Source organism: Heloderma suspectum, chromosome 7 (genome assembly GCF_057233095.1).
Source record: "Heloderma suspectum isolate Gila_16-S chromosome 7, 16-S_ref, whole genome shotgun sequence".
In the NCBI taxonomy this organism is placed as follows: Eukaryota; Metazoa; Chordata; class Lepidosauria; order Squamata; family Helodermatidae; genus Heloderma; species Heloderma suspectum.
In genome coordinates this window covers 84,438,753-84,455,680 of record NC_139464.1, presented here as the reverse complement: position 1 = coordinate 84,455,680, position 16,928 = coordinate 84,438,753, and the positions used below count along the sequence as shown (strand labels likewise).

The following is a 16,928-nucleotide window of genomic DNA, read 5'->3' as shown; positions in this document are numbered from 1 at the left end:
TGGTGCCCTCCAAGAGACTACAACTCCCGTATCTCAAGCCACTAGTCAATTATTAGGAATGATGGGAGCCACCAGTCAATGGTCTGAGGACATCTGTTGTGGGGAGGCTGATCTAGGTGAACCTTGGACTCAGCATAAAGCTCCTCCAGGCTGTTTGCATTAAACCACTAGCCATCAGTTATAGGGCCAAGCTTGATAGTACCACTGTAGGCTTCAGCAGACTGGCGTGCCCTTCCCTTCACACAGGCTATTTGTTTAACTTGTGTTGGAAATCACACTTCTTAAGAAAAGAATTATTCAGGCCAGAGTTTCTATTAAAACAGCTTTTATTGTGCAGATTGTAGCCTTGGTTGTCGAACATGCAGATTTTTTTTTTTAAGTGTCTGTTGTTATACCTTGTAAGCATACAATAGCTATGTAAATATCCTGGATCAGCAATTTATTTGCATTTGGGAGCTTTTTCTGGATACACAGTTTATATGCAATAGATTTCAAAGTGATTTTCCTTATGTAAAGATAAAATAGATCTTGTTTATATTTTCACCAAATGTGTATTGCAATGCTGCAAAATATGTATCTAATAGTACACTCTCACTTATGTACATAGTAAAAATGTAAAACTATAGCCAGACCAGTGTTTGTTTTAAATGCAAAAGGAGAGGAAAACATATAGCTACTAGGTTTGTAATTTATGTGCCAAAAATAAAGGAATCCCCCTCAGAAGTTCCACCTCTAACCTCTGCAGGCCTGTTAACACTGAGGACACCGTTCAGAATTACTGAAAATTAGTTGCAATTTTGTTATTGGCTTCAGTAGTGACTTGCACGCTGAGTAAAACAGATCCTGTGGGCAACACCCTACTTTATTTTCTCTATTCAACATCACAAGGTTTCTCTGGAAACCAAGTACAGCCTAGGTCTTTTTCAGGAACAAGTATTTAATTACATAGAAGCATCTCTTTACAGACTTCATGTACTTTCACATAGCCCCCTAGCAACCAGGGTCAAATTAGTCTGGAATACAGTATCCAGTCACAACTGCTATGTCTTTTCCCAGTGGTGAAATTAATTTTATTTTTTAGCATTTTTCAAGTGCAAGCAGTGATGTGGCACCAGCATTTCTTATAGCCCACACAACGTAAGGCTGGGGTCCTGAATATGGTATGTGTCCATGGACACCTCTCTTGGTGTCCAGTAGGTTTCCTGCCCCTCCCAGTTTTTATTCTATTTCTTAAGTTTTTAAAAATTTAAGCGCTCACTACTTTTATAGTAAAGGGCTAATTAGTGTTCCCTTGCTTGAGTATCAGTGGGCAAGAGCAGACAGTAGTTTTAAAAACACTAAAATTAAACTAAGGCTTTCAAAAAGCTATCAAATGGGGGTGGGCATGCAGACGTTTCTTGTCACTTATGAAACTTAAAATGGCATTCTATACTGCACTCTAAATATTATAGTTAAATCCACTTGTTGGAGGAAGAACTGCATTTCTCAGCAATAAAATATTACTGCTTGAGTGCTGGGAAAATGTCAATGAATAAATAAATGTGTTATGGTCACAGACCAATAAGGGAAAATATGATTTCCCCCAAACAGGAACACCACCTCCTGGAAGGATGAGTGGATCTTCTACAACAACTCTCCATTTATTTTGCAATCAAATGCTCACCCAGAAAGCCCTTGAAAATGGTGGATTAGGAATCTGGTATGTGCAGTGCTTGAGAGACCAGTGTAATTAGCTGTAGCCCAGGCCATCTTGACCACATTGTCATGGCAATTTATGCTAGCACCTTGTGAAAATGATGGGAAATGCATTTAACAAAGGAAGCTGAGGCTGGTCTCCAGTAACCCCGAGGTTGGCAACACTAGCTGCCTGTAAGCTGGGCAGTGCTAGTGGTGGACTAAGGCTATAATCCTCTGCACACTTACTAGGAAATAAGTCCCTTTTAGGTCTGGCCTTACTATGCAGCAAGGTGAAGCGACCTGCTTCAGGCCATGCCAGGTGGGGTGGGCGTGAGGGCAACAGATGAAGGCAGGAATTGGTATTTGCATCAAGACTTTTTAATCTTTTGGCTGTAGCGGGATTGGTGATGAAGGGAGGCACCTTTTGGACTCCACTTCAGACAGCAAAGTATCTTGGGCTGGCACTGGTCCCATTGAACTGCATGGGGCCTACGTCTGGGTAAACATGAATAGGACCGCACTGTTAAGTGCACCACTAAAGTAAAAGAAACGAGTTGAAGCAGTTATACAGTATCATGAACTATGCAGGGTATTATCACTAGTAACAGTTGGGCTGTACCTGGAAGCTACTACAGGTTTTGTGCTAAAGATCCAAACAAGCCCTCACTGATCCCAAGAGCAAGCTCAGGCCTTGAAATTCCTCAGTTTGAATTCATAAGAAGGCTTATCCCAGCTAACATAACCTCAGTTATTTTTTTAAAGCAACAAATAGATTCGGGCAAACCAAGGATGGTACTCTCTCAGCACAGTTCTATTACAGTGAGGGTAAAGCTTCCAATAGGTCACAACATGAAATAATGTTGCAAATGCTTTATTTCTATATGTTGTTTCAGTCAGTTTCACACAAATTACCTTCACGAAGTCTTCCTGATTTGAAGCGCACAGCTCAGTTTAGGAGTGGAAAAAAGTGAATCACAATGTAGTGTTGCTAAAGCCACTCTTCTTGTGATGGATTAGTGTGAAATAAGCAAGGTGTGAATGTATTGGCAGCATGCTGACCTTGGCTGACAAGGGGATTTTAAAGCTGGCCCCTCGCACAAAACAGCCAAACCAAATCACCCTTACAAACCCAGTTCATAGTTGGAATGACTCTGCATTAGTTGGACACACCTTGACATTCATTTTTTAAAAAAAGAATAGTTGTCCCTCTGCAGTGATATTTACTTGTCCACTTCGCTCATGAACATGTTGCTAAAATGAATATGGTGGCATTGACTGAATATTAGCTTGGGGATAAATCATCATACAATAAGGGCAGTGACGCAGGGGCTCTGTTGATGGAAGTGCTTTTACACTTCAACCCAAAGTCCAGAAAACACACTTGCAACACATTTCTGGCTTGCATTTTGATCTTCAGTACTGAAATCTGTCATTTGGTGATGACGCATTTGTGTTGCATATTTGTGAGGCTCCATGTTCCATTCCTGGCATTTCCGGTGAAAGAGATCTCAAGAAGAAGAGGCAGATCTCTGCAGGGAGACCTAGAGAGCCACATGCAAAAAGAGGCACCAATCAGGAGTTCATGATACTAGGTTAGAGGAATGAATTGGTATTTAAAAAAAAAAAATTACTTAGGCTCCCTCTGTACCCCTTTAGTGACAAATGATAAAGATCTGCAAGTCTTCCCTCAGTTGGGACAACCAAAAAGGACAGAGGAAGCAACGGCATAGGCTGTAGCTTTTTGTGGACATGCAAAGTTGTTCAAGTTGAAGGCTTTGTCCTTCCAATGGTGTTGGATTTCTCTGTCTTTCTCTTTCTTGTTGAGCATATATATTAGTTATTTACTTAGATCTATCTGTGTGTAGCAGTTAGATATTGTCTGCTACAGTAAAGAGCTACAGTCAAGTGACAAAACATCTAAAAAAATAACATTCTCTTAAAATCTGCCAGCTTATCACGTCCATTATGCTGCAATAGCATTAGACCCCTTTTGCTCACAGTAAAATGAAGAGCAGTGTTATAGTGCAGGAAAGCTTTTTCTTTTTTTTTGGCAGTTCTTTATTATACTGTTGTGAATTTAATCTGCAACAAATGAACGGAAGGGGTAAGCAGAACATGAGTCAGTTTGTCAAAGGGTCAGCAAAACAATAGGCAGATAGGAATGGGAAAGCAGAAATTTAAATGTGTGTGTGTGTTTAAAAAGCTAATTGAACTTCCCCCTGAAAAGAGTAATATAAACCCAGCAGTGATTAAGTAGTAAGGAAATTTGAGTAAGTGCTTCTTTGCTGCATTCAGGTTGGACTTGATTGCTTCATTAACTGATGCTGTTGTGTGCCGGTCACTTTGTTCACCGTTTACAGCCTTGAGACTGGCACCCAAAAAATCGGATGTGGGAAGAGAAGACCCACTCTTCAGGCTCTTTAAAATGTCAGTTACACATCCTTCTGTACTGTTGCTCTTATAGAGCTGAACATTTTGCCAACAGCCTCATAGAATGGGTCACAGAAGGTGTGGATAAAGATAGAATAAACCCGGCCGATGCACTGAATCTCAATCAAGTAACTCCTGATGCTGGGCACCACTGCCCAGATGTGGAGGAATGATAAAATGGCAAAGAAAATGCCCCAGATGAGAGCCATGGGAATGCCAAAGATTGCAGACAATAAACGATAAAACCAGTATTTTGTCACAGTGAAGGTGGTGAAGCTGGCCTTCCAGACCCCATCAAAGCTGTGTGTTCCCTCAGGTTCGGCAATCACGTCTTCAAAGTCAATCTGCAAACAAAAGACAGCATAAAGTGAGGAGGAAATCCAAAATAGACAATCACACATGCACATTTTCAAGCCACCAATCTGAAAATAAAAGAAAATTGAACTATATATACATGGCATTTATTTCATTTTGAAGGCCAAGAGTTATCAACCACGTTTCTTGATATCCTGAGTAATTTATATCAATACAGTGCTCATGTCTGAAAGCAGACAGAGGAGAAGAAGTTCTAGTGGCACTACTAGGAAAAAATGGGATAGATCTATGAGAGTCTACTGTCTTTCTAGTATGTGTGAGCAAAAGGGGGAAATGAAAAGAGCTCATTTGCTTTTTCAACTGTTGCAGTTTCAATTACAAAGAAGACATAAGTCAAGCAATTTCTATAATTTGTACTGAATATTCTCATAATTCCTGTAACAAACAACATTTCTGACTACGTTCTCTCTCTCCACATGCGCACACACACACACACATATAGAACTTTTTGTCCTCCAGGTATTTTGGCCTACAACTCCTATCAACCCTAGCCAGCATAGTCAATGTTGAGGAATGATAGGAGTTGTAGGCCAAAACATCTGACCGTCACAAGTTACCCAGCCATTTTAGAGCTTCGCTTGTTGCCGTGGAATGTTTTTATGGTATTGAAATTAATCTAAATAACTTGTGAAGTGTCATGTAAATGTAAGTGTTGGAAGTATATGTACATCTGACGATTTATATCTTTTGTGGCAGCGCTAGTGTGCTTTCATGGAATTCTGGAGTCCTTCCTTTTGTTCTTGCCTGCAGCTTGATTGTAAGTAACACGTAGTTTTGCCATTCAAAAAAAAAATACCCTCTCCTTCGTATTTTGGGGGTTTGGGTCTTTATGAAAGCAAAATATGTTATCCAAGGAAGTACATAATTCATCATTTTATGGTAAATGATCATTTTATCGCCAAAATATCCAGGATGTTTGTCATAACATTTCCACAAGAAAATTAACAGAAACATGTCGAGACAAAATAGCTCATCCATACACCACATGAACATGTCTTTGATATAATCCACAGCACAGGATATTTATTGCAGCCAGAATAACCAAAGAGTGGAGGTATGTCAGGTCCAGAGGAAAAAGTAAACACAGAGGCTTGGATCCAATGAACTGCATCGGTTCAGTAAGCATACTGGGACTTTGCTGCCCTCTTTCCACTGCAGCCCCTCACACCCCCTTGAAAAGTTCCTTCTGAAAGTTGGGGGACCCTCTGGAACAGCCTTTCCCCAATCTGGTGCCCTCCAGATGTTTTAGACTTCAGCTCCCATCTGCCCCAGCCAGCATGGCCAATGGCAGGAATGCTGGGAGTTGTAATCCAGAATATCTAGAGGACCTATGTTGAAGAAGGATGCTACAGAAGGTGTGCAATGGGTCACAGGGGCCTGCAGGTGGGGGCTGGAACTGGTGGAAACTAGAGACAGTGCCTACCATTAACACACAGGAGCCAAGTCATTAGTCCCTGCTCTCCACATATCCAAAAGTTATGCTAGTAAAGTCTGTGGGACCAATCACCCGCTAAAAACTCTATACATGTGCTGGTATATTGGCTCTCCCTAGCTTCCCCCACAACATAGACAATGTACTGTTGCTCTGACAGCACGTTCAGCGCTATGAGTGAGTGCATCTGTATGTGCATACAATGGATTCAGTGGATCTTTCTATTCCTTTTCTGAGAGGCAAGGATTGCGGTAATTAGGCATGCACCTTGCATCACACATTATATTGACTTTATGGTGGAGGGTGTGTGCGCAGCCACCCCCCCCAAACCCACAAAGAGGATTTTCAGTTGTGTTGATTATGGAAACCACCCCTTAGAATAGATGTTGTTGGACTGCAATTCTGATCCGCTCTCACTATTGGCTATGCAGGCTAGGGCTGATGAGAGTAGGGAAGTTGGAGAAATCTGCAACAGAATCAAATGAGCTTGGATTTCTGTGAATCTGACCCCCAGATTCCGCAGTGGGCTGGCTTTTCCTGAGTCAAGGGATTTTGCAGATTTGAAGACTTTTTTTTTTTTTACTTTCTGAAATTTCACACAAATTTAGTCATAGAAAAATATGCAAAATAAAAAAACACCGAACTGAAAATGCTCATTTCACCCATAGGCTAAAGCATGAAAAATTGTGGGGTGTGCGTGCGCAAGCGCAAATTTGTGCAAATTCAGGAAATTGGAGAAAATCCGATTCCTTCACTGAGTGGAGGATGGAACGAAAGGCACCTGACAATCCATGAAATGCGGTCGGAACAGATTTTACTAAATCTGTACATCCCTTGATTAGAGTTGCAGTTCAATGACATCTGGCGGCCCACATACTCCCCAGCCCTGTCTTGGAAAGTGCAGGATCGGAACACATGGTACACTGACAGTGAGTTGACATGACAATTTCCCACATACCAGGCGACCCTTTGTGTTCACTGGGGTGGGAAATCAAGATGGATCCTGATTTTGTGAATGATTCTACACTCTGCATTGAAGCTGGTTGAATTCAAGACCCTACCATCAGACTGCAGATTGGTTGTTTCTCCTGAAAACAGATTCATCAAATATTTTGAAGAATGTAATGCTCTGAAGAAATAATCACTATTATGGTGATTATTTAAACTTCTCTTTAAACATAGCTATCTGCAATAAGTGTGATACCTGGTTGCTATTTCAAAAGCATTCTATTGATACCATAAAAGCGATTATTTCTTCAGAGTATTACATTCTTCAAAATATTTGATAAACCTGTTTTCAGGAGAAACAACCAATCTGCCCTTTGATGGCAGGTCTTGAGTTCAACCAGCTTCAGTTATCAGGACTGCCAAAACTGTGTCAGCCTGAAATCAGAACGTGCGTCAAACCATTCACAAGACCAAGATTCATGTTAGATTTCTGGAAGGTGGATGGAAGACAAGCGTGGAGGTTCATCAGCCTCATGATCCAAAACCAAATGCTTTTGTTAGGCCCTGCAACCGGGGTAGGGATTCGTGTGGCCCTCCAGATGTTGTTCGAGTACAACTCCCATCAGCTCTAGGCAACATAGCCAATAGTGAGGGCTGATGAGACTTTTAATCCAACAACATCTGGATGGCCCCAAGTTCCTCATCCCTGCCCTGCAATGTCAATCTCAAACACAATGCATTAGCCAAGACAGTTGTTCTATTTACTGCAGGTGGAGAAAAGGATCTCTCAGCCTGTCCAGAATGCCTTTGCCAAACCACCAACTAGAGACTCCTATGCAGTTGAAGGCTGAAAGCAGAATTTTCAGATCATAAGCTAAGGTTTCCAGAAGGCTTCTGCTTGGAGTATTTGTATTTCACAAAGAAAGCCCTGAAAGGAGCTGAATGACTTGTATGTCCTAGAACCAGGGGCGTTGCTAGGTTCTTAAAAGATCTGGGGCACAGGCCCATAACACAAATTTGCATATATGAGTCTAAGCGCACATCTAATACAGTCAGGGCCAGAAATATTGGAACAAGGATAACTGTTTGGGCAGTTGGCCTTTGTACACCACCACATTGAAGTTGAAAGGAAACACACCCAGATGGGAGCAAAGTCAGGACTTTCAGCTGTAATTCAAGGGGTTTGACAAAAGTGGGGCACTAACCATTCAGGAAGGACAGCCAGTGGCGTACACCCACCCCCGATCGTTGGTGGCTCATAAGTAATGGAACGAATGGCTGATAAGCAGCTGCATGGCCAGGTGTGGCCTGTTTCCTGGGTACCCCATGACCAATCAAGCAGATAAAAGGCCTGGAGGTGGTTCTGAGTGTTACATTTGCATTTGGTAGCTGTTCACTGGAACTCCCAACATGAGATCCAAAGAGATGTCCATGTGAGTGAAGGAGGCCATCATTAGGCTGAGGAAACAAAATAAACCCATCAGAGAGATAGTGAAAACACTGGGAGTGGCCAACACAACAGTTTGGAACATCCTGGAAAAGAAGGAATTAACTGGCAACCTCAGCAACAGCAAAAGGCCTGGCAGACCACAGAAGACAACTAAGGTGGATGACCGCAGAATTCTGCTCATGGTGAAGAGGAACCCTTTTACAACATCTATCCAGGTCAAGAACACTCTCGAGGAGGTAGGCATGTTATTGTCAACATCTACAGTCAAGAGACGGCTTTATGAATGTAAATACAGAGGCTTCACAACAAGGTGCAAACCACTGGTAACGCTCAAGAACAGACAGGCCAGATTAGCCTTTGCCAGCAAACACCTAAAAAAGCCTGCCCAGTTCTGGAATAAGGTTCTGTGGACTGATGAAATCAAGATTAACTTGTACCAGAATGATGGGAAAAGTATGGAGAAGGAAAGGAACAGCTCATGATCCAAAGCATACCACACATCATCTGTCAAACATGGTGGAGGCAGTGTTCTGGCATGGGCATGTATGGCTGCCAATGGAACCGGGTCACTGGTGTTTATTGATGACCTGACTGCTGATCAAAGCAGCAGGATGAATTCTGAAGTGTATAGGGCTATACTTTCTGCTCAGATTCAGCCAAATGCTGCCAAACTGATAGGATGCCGCTTCATATTGCAGATGGATAATGACCCAAAACATACAGCAAAAGCTACCCAAGAGTTTCTCAAGGCAAAGAAGTGGGATGTTCTTCAATGACCCAGTCCGTCACCTGATCTCAACCCAATAGAGCATGCTTTTTACTTACTGAAGACAAGACTGAAGGCAGAAAGACCCACAAACAAGCAGCAGCTGAAGACAGCTGTAGTCAAGGCCTGGCAAAGCATCTCGAGGGAGGAAACTCAGCATTTGGTCATGTCCATGGGTTCCAGACTTCAGGCAGTCATTGACTGCAAAGGATTTTCATCCAGGTATTAAAGGCGATCCTTAAGTTTGAAATGATGTTGGTCTGTTCCATTACTTATGAGCCACCAATGATGGGTGTGTGTGTATGCCACTGGCTGTCCTTCCTGAATGGTTAGCGCCCCACTTTTGTCAAGCCCCTTGAATTACAGCTGAAAGTCCTGACTTCGCTACCATCTGGGTGTGTTTCCTTCCAACTTCAATGTGGTGGTGTACAGAGGCCAACTGCCAAAACAGTTATCCTTGCTCCAATATTTCTGGCCCTGCCTGTATATAGATATTTTGTGTGTGTGTGTGTGTGTGTGTGTGTGGTGTGTACATGCGGTGTGCTTGCATGTGTGTACAGATTACAGACAGACAAAGTGTACACTGACCCCCACCCCAGTTCAAATCACACCCCAATTCAGCATTTTGGAAAACATCCCGCTTCTACTCTGGCCAATTTGTAGTTGGACCACTTCAGCTCAGCACCAAACCTGAGTCAATGTTTGGAAAAATGAGTCTTTATGCTTTCTCTTGATCAGAACTGGATGATAATTTCAGATATTGTAGCCCCCTAGAAGGGGATTACACCTGCCACATGTCAGAAAAATAGGTGCAGGGTTTATATTATAATTTTCTTTTAAAGGGAGCTGCCAATAACATTTTAATTCCTTGGAAGAATTGGATAAAAATTTCAGGATTCATTGCCCCATCAGAGGAGATCCTGTCTGCCAAATTTCAGAATGCTAGCCACACGGGGTTTTGTGCAAGGGTGGCCTTGACACTGTGAAGTTTCCAAAAGGGGACATACTTATCTCCCAATGTTCCTTGTGGAACAATGTTCTGAAAATTACAGACAATCTACAGTTGTCCCTAAGTAAGAAACCAGCAAAGTTTCAGAAGGATAGGTGCAGCAGTTCATGTGGAAGGGAAGTCCTCCAATGTGTGTGGAGGAGTGATTTGCTTCCATTCACCCCTTCCCCAATAGTTTTTGGGTAAATGTGTATGAAAATGCACAGGTCATTAGAGATGTCCCCCAGGCAAGAAACGTGCAAAGTTTCTGAAGGATATACATGCATGCAGATTTAGAATGACTATAATTTATTTACATTTCAGTGTTAGCAGCAGGGGAACATGGGTGGGAAGGTGCTATTGCACTCATGTCCTGCTTGTAGGTTTCCTATGGACATCTGGTTGGCCACTGTGAGAACAGAATGCTGGACTACATGGACCTTGGTTTGATGCAGCACGGCTCTTATGATCTTAAACATAGAGTGCCTCTGAGCATGTGCAGAATGTTTTTCTTTCACCACTGAGCACTTACATTCTCCCCCTACCAATTCTATTCCCCTCCATGCAACCATCCCTCCTCAAACTACCATCCCCCAGCAACTCTTCAAAAAACAGATGTGTTGTTTTGTGCAACTCCTCTCTATCTCCTCCTTCTTATGCACACGCTCTCATTGTATCTTCCTCCCCATAACTTCATTTGTGCCAAGACTTCACCAGGATTCAGCCAATGAGTCTGTTTTCAAAACTAGGAGTAAGTTATGGAGAAACTCTGAGCCTGTAATAAGTGCTTTTCCTTCACCACTGAAGCTAGAGTTCATGCAAAAACAACAACAACAAAATCCCCAAACCCACAAATGACAAAACATGCATAGGACTGAGCTGAAAGGGTAGTTGATTCATTAGACGGAACTGGGTAGGCACTGTATTAAGCTTGCAGTACCATGCTCACCACTCAGGACTTATTTCTGAGTAAACATGCAGAACATCAAGGTGCAAACCTCCCTGCAAAAGTAACTTGTGCTGGAATCCTATGCACACTTTCCTGAGGGTAAGCCTCATTAAACATAATAGGACTTCTGAGTAGGAATACACAGGATTGCATAAATTAGCAATATTTATCTCCCCGCCAGTTAAACAAGCAAACCCCAAACTCATATTTTTTAAATTAAAGCTTTCTGTTCATAGGAACACAGGAAGCTGCCTTGTAGTGAGTCAGACCCTGGGTCCATCTAGCTCAAAATTGTTGAGACTGACTGGCAGCAGCAGCTCTCCAAAGTTTCAGGCAGGATTCTTTCCTTGCCCCTAACTGGAGATGCTGGGAATGGAACCCGGGACCTTCTGCATGCCAGCCCTTCCTATTGCTGGGTAATGGCAACTGACAAACAAAGCAGCCCCAGGTTTGTTTCTCTGCAACCATGTGGACCCACTCTTCTCAAAGACTTGAGTGAGAAGGAGAAAAACCAACCCTCTTGTCTGTTTGTCTAAAGTCAAATACAGTTCAGAACTTCTCTTGCCCACCAAAGAGAATTCTCTTTAAGAATTCCCAAAGATATGCTCTGGGTGGAATAAAGAAGAGAAAGAAAGAACAGGATAGGCGAGGGAATAAGAAAAGAAGACTGGTGACTGGAAATGTACATGGGGGTGGGGGTAGAGAGAATTCCCTAAGCCAAGTGGCGCCTTTCAGAGAGGTGGTACTTCAGAGAAATTTAGGAGGCTGTGCAGGGTTTGCAATGATTGCACATACTTAGATGAGCTTTATGAGGTGAGTTGGCTGAGGGCTTTTTCTAGCTTTTTTAAAACTGTAGAACCTATTTAAAAGCCCCAGCAGTTTCTCGATCATGATGTCACATTGTCCTAATCCTCCTTTTTGGATTATTTGAGTCCTACAGCTATTTAGGAGAAATTAAAGTGGAGGGGGAGAAAGAAGTTTGTGGAGGCTGATTGGATCCTTTGCTGTACTGAAGCTACTAAACTTCTGCAGAGGCCAAAGGTTCCAGTTTGGGGCAGTAAAATCAGATGCGGTGTGAAATACCAGTATTTCACATGCAGCTCTTTCTTCCCTTCTCTCTCTTCAAAATTTCATTGCAGGCAAGCTCCCAACAGTGGACATGTAAGAGCAAAACAGAAAAGTAGGGGGGGGGGGAGAGAGGTTTTTGCACCTCAAAAAAACAACCCTGCACCAGAGATTAGGGATAGTGACCTCCTAATGGTCACGTTAAACACCTCCTGATTAGGATCTCTAATCTCCTGAGTGGCTTGCAAGTTTTTACTTTTTGTTTCAGACTTAGAGAAAAGGAAACTTTACGCATGGCTAGTGCAAAAGCCACTGGCCCTGTCTGAAATTTGGTAGGTTCAGTTAGCTCCACAGGGCCTGCTAGGTCCCCAAATTCCATGAATTTATGTGGACGCACAAAAAAAATTATAGGTCTTTACTTATAGGACAGATTTTCTTGGAAAAAGCAAATTTTACCTGTGGCTAGCACAAAAGCCACTGGACCTAACTGCCTGAAATTTGGCAAATTCAATCAGCTCCATGGGGGCTTCCAAGCCTCCAAATTCCACAGATTTATCTTACATCCCCAAAAAGTTATGGTCGTTTTTGTTTTCCAATGCAAGTCAATGGGAATATGTTTTTAAAAAAGGCAATTAGGACAGCTCAAAAGATCCGGGGCCCGTGCCAAGGTGAGCCCTGCTCTAACAACACCCCTGCCTAGAACTATGGACAACAAGCCAAATATGGCTTGTTTGTCCTAGAATTATTTTCCTGTCTTATTGCTTCTCTTTAAACATAGCTATCTACAATAAAGCCTGATACCCTGGCTACATTCTTCAAAATATTTGATGAATCTGTTTTGGGGAGAAACAACCACATTCCCCCCCACTAGAAATCAGGGCCCTGTCTCCATAACAACGGAAGGAGACGGGAGGAGTGGATGACTTGCATTTTTGAAGGAGCCGCTTTTGGTCCGGGCAGGACTCCACAAGGGTGTACACTGCACCATTCTAAGTGACTTCCCATAACTTACTTCCAGGGGTGGTGTTGGTGTTGGAGTGAACGTCATCTGAGTGGCAGGGGCAGCTCAACCAATAACAGGGGCTTCCCCCCTCCCCTAGGCTCCATAAGGAAGGTGCGAAGTAGTTATTTCCCCTTGTGCGGATTTGTAAGACAAGCCTCCCAATGAGCCCAAGCTTCATTGAACATAATGAGTGTTACTTCTGAGTAGACACACATATGCTTGTGCTGGGTAAGGGCTGGGGGGAGAACACAGGAATTTTATTTTTTTTATTAATTAAATTTATTAATCGCCCATCTGGCTGGTCACCCAGCCACTCTGGGCGATGTACAAGAAGAACAATTTAAAACAATAAAATACTACATTAAAAAACATCACATTTCTAAAAATACCCTAACCCACCCCAAATGCCTGCCTGATCAACCATGTTTTCAGTGCGTGGCGGAAACTCATTAAAGAGGGGGCATGGCGGAGTTCCCTGGGGAGGGAGTTCCACAAAGTGGGGGCGACCACAGAGAAGGCCCTCTCCCTCGTCCTCACCAGCCCAGCTGTCCAGGCTGATGAGACAGAAAGAAGGCCATCCAAGGCTGATCTTGTTGAGCGGCCTGTCTGGTGTTGCTGGAGGCGCTACTGGAGGTAGGCTGGGCCGGAACCGTACAGGGTTTTAAAGGTCAAAACCAACACCTTGAATTTGGCCAGGAAAACAACTGGTAACCAGTGCAACTCCTTCAGCACTGGAGTGATGTGATCTCACCGGCGGCTGCCTTTAATCAGACGAGCCGCCGCGTTCTGTACCAGCTGCAGCTTCTGAACCGTCTTCAAGGCTAACCCCACGTAGAGCGCATTACAGTAGTCTAGACGACAGGAGACCAGGGCATGTACTACTGATGGGAGCAGATGGTCGGGAAGGAAGGGGCGCAGCCACCGTATCAGATGGAGTTGGTACAGCGCTGTCCTGCTCACAGCTGACACCTGAGCCTCCATGGTCAGCTGGGAGTCTAAAATGCTGCCCAGGCTACGGACCTGGTCTTTCAAGGGTAGCCATACCCAATTCAACACCAGGTCAACATCCCCCAGCCTCCTCTTGTCTCCCACCAAAAGTACCTCGGTCTTGTCAGGGTTCAGCTTCAGCTTATTCCTCCCCATCCAGCCACTCACTGTCTCCAGACATTTGGACAGGGATTCTATGGCCAACCTTGGTGAAGATTTAAATGAGAGGTAGGATGGGAAACCAGCCCCCCCTTTCTAATCAAACTGATACTGTGCAGAATCTCTATAATGAAGCTGTGGAGTAGTTAGTTCCTAAGGCAATAAACCAAACAACGGAGAATCGGAGCCTCGAGATCACGCTTTACAGCACTTGGGGAATTGGGCTTTAAAGTGTGCCATTTCAATTACAAGGGATCTCTGTAAGTTCTGATGTGGGCATTCAGAGGGCAAGCCTCATTCAGCAGAATGGGAGTTCTGAGTAGACACGAATTGATTTGTGTAGCAACGGGAAACACGCAGAAAACATTGCTCTATCAGGGCCACGGTGAAAGGCACACCTCTGGGCAGGGCAAGAATACCTCAGGTAAATGCGGGGGTTGAGGCACACAGCAACTCTACTGGGGAGAACCCAACTTGAGGAAAAGAATTGGACTTTAAGCAGTCTCAGGAAATCCGATTTCCCCCCTATAAGCTCTGGGATGGCTGCTGGATGGCCACGATGTCATGTTTCCCTAATGACCTCAACATGTAGCCAGCTCAGAGTAAATCGCTGGTGGAGACACCCCCAGGTGAGACAATGACTGAAAAGGCATTAATTTATAAAATGTGATGTTTATAATGCTAATAATTATCAAGACAACCATCTTTCTCTTCTTTATATACACTACAATTAGTGAATGGTTTTCTAGTTGATATCAGTGAGTTTGTACAACTAGCATGGGTGGGGTGGAGGCAGCGGTGAAGGAGGAACATCCCCACAACCACAACCCCTCCCTAGGTTTAGCAGATGAAGCCTTTCCTGCTATGGAGAAAGACTACAGTTCAATGGTAGAGCGCCTGCTTTGCATGCAGAAGGTCCCAAAGTTCAATGTCAGGCATCTCCAGGTAAGGAAGGAAAGCTGCCAATCTGAAACCTTGGAGAGCTGTTGCTGATCAGTGCCCAGAGGCAGGTAAACCGGTGTCCTCCAGATGTTTTGGACCACAATTCCCAGGCACTGGCCATGTTGGTTGGGAATGATGAGAACCGTAGTTCAAAACAACTAAAGGGCACCAAGTTGCCTACTGGTGGTGTAGAAATATTGAGCTTCATGGACCAATGGTCTGATTCGGTGTAAGGCAGCTTCCTATGACTATATGTACTAAAATGTCAGCCCCACTGACTTCAATGGGACTTATTCCCAGGTAAGTAGGTATAGGATTGTAACCTTAGCAGTGAAATTAGGGCTAAGTGAAACCTGTAGAGAAAATCAGTGCAGGGGCGGCAGAGACACACACCTCACAGCTGCACTCCTGTAAAGCTCTACAACCATCCACGTTCAACATGATCAGTGGTGAAGAATATGGACATTACACTTTTGGAAGTTTTAAAACTTTTAATGGGAGAGAACACATTGCTGAGCTGGCAAGAATAACTCTAATTCTGTGATGAACATCAAAGGAAAAATATACCCCAGTGATTGATTTCCACTGGCAATTTACTGGTGCCGAATGGTTTATATTTTTCGATTCTTTATAAATGATGATGAATACTTTCATGTAGCACACTGGCTCATAAAACTCCTTGATTAATTTAAAAGGCACAAGTTAAACCAAAACCCAGGTGGGTTACTTTTCAAGTAAAAGCAGTCCTTTTTTTTATGTGTTTTACATTACTTGGCTTCGAATGGACTGTCAGACATTGTTGAACCTGAAGGACTGGGTCATAAAAAATGCACTATCCACAAGGGGAAAATCAAACAAACCATATTTCTCTGGCAACAAGAAGATTGATATCTGATTCACAAAGAAAGCCTGAATGAAGCCTTTTTTTAATGCAGATTTAATATAGTTCTAGGTGATACATTGTATGGGAAACGATATTATAAGCTTGTTTCTATATTACAGTATGGATGCCAAGCTACTGGGATATCATAGTCTCCAACTACTTATTTAGGAGGTACAATATCTACTTTGCCACTGTACATAGCAGTTGTTGGTATCTATCATATACTGGAGAATGCTAAACAAGGATATTGGCAATTGTAGTGCTGGATCTAAATTTGTATGATTTACAGTAAAAATATAAAGTTAGTAGAATGTAAAATTATGTGTTTCCTAGGTGTTAGGAAGACACCTAGAAAACACGTTAGTTTGAAATTAAGGTCTTCTGAGGGAAGTGGCTTATTAATGTCACTTGCTCTTTACTCTGTCGTACGCTACCCTCTAGTGTAACGTAAATTAGGTTCAGCTGTCTTCATTTGAGAAACGTAGGGAAAATATTTAGAAAACTCTCAAGAGTATCAGAATCCACAATACAATCTGTGAGCACAATAGGCCCATGTAGGCATTATGAAATTAACTGTAAGTGCGGACGGGATGCAAGGACACGTGTGCCAGCCCTGCCATTCCACCCAACTGCCCCATGTTGATGGGGAAGGTCTGAAGAGAGGCTGTGACTATGCTTGGTTGAAGACAGGTAATTGTGCTAACCATGCAGGGTTCCCAGTCCTCAGAGAGGACAGTAACCGGGTTCAGATGAATGTGGTTACAATCTCTGTTCAGACCTTCTGTTTCAACCAGGGACTGGGGGCGGGGGGCATGCGCACGTGCCCAACTCCCTTCCATACTTACAATTTCATAACACCTGCATAGGTTTGCTG

General features: G+C 43.2%; 1 protein-coding gene across 3 annotated transcripts in view; it reads right to left on the bottom strand.

The window, feature by feature from the left end:
* Positions 1–311: 311 nt before the first annotated feature.
* CAV1 (caveolin 1) overlaps positions 312–16,928 on the bottom strand; it is a 45,539-nt gene continuing 28,922 nt past the window's right edge. For all 3 annotated transcript variants that reach the window (XM_084810810.1, XM_084810809.1, XM_084810811.1), the window contains exon 3: positions 312–4,451. In XM_084810810.1, coding sequence (XP_084666936.1) covers positions 4,110–4,451 — 342 coding nt within the window. In that variant the 3' untranslated portion in view covers positions 312–4,109. The remainder of the gene's footprint in view (positions 4,452–16,928) is intronic.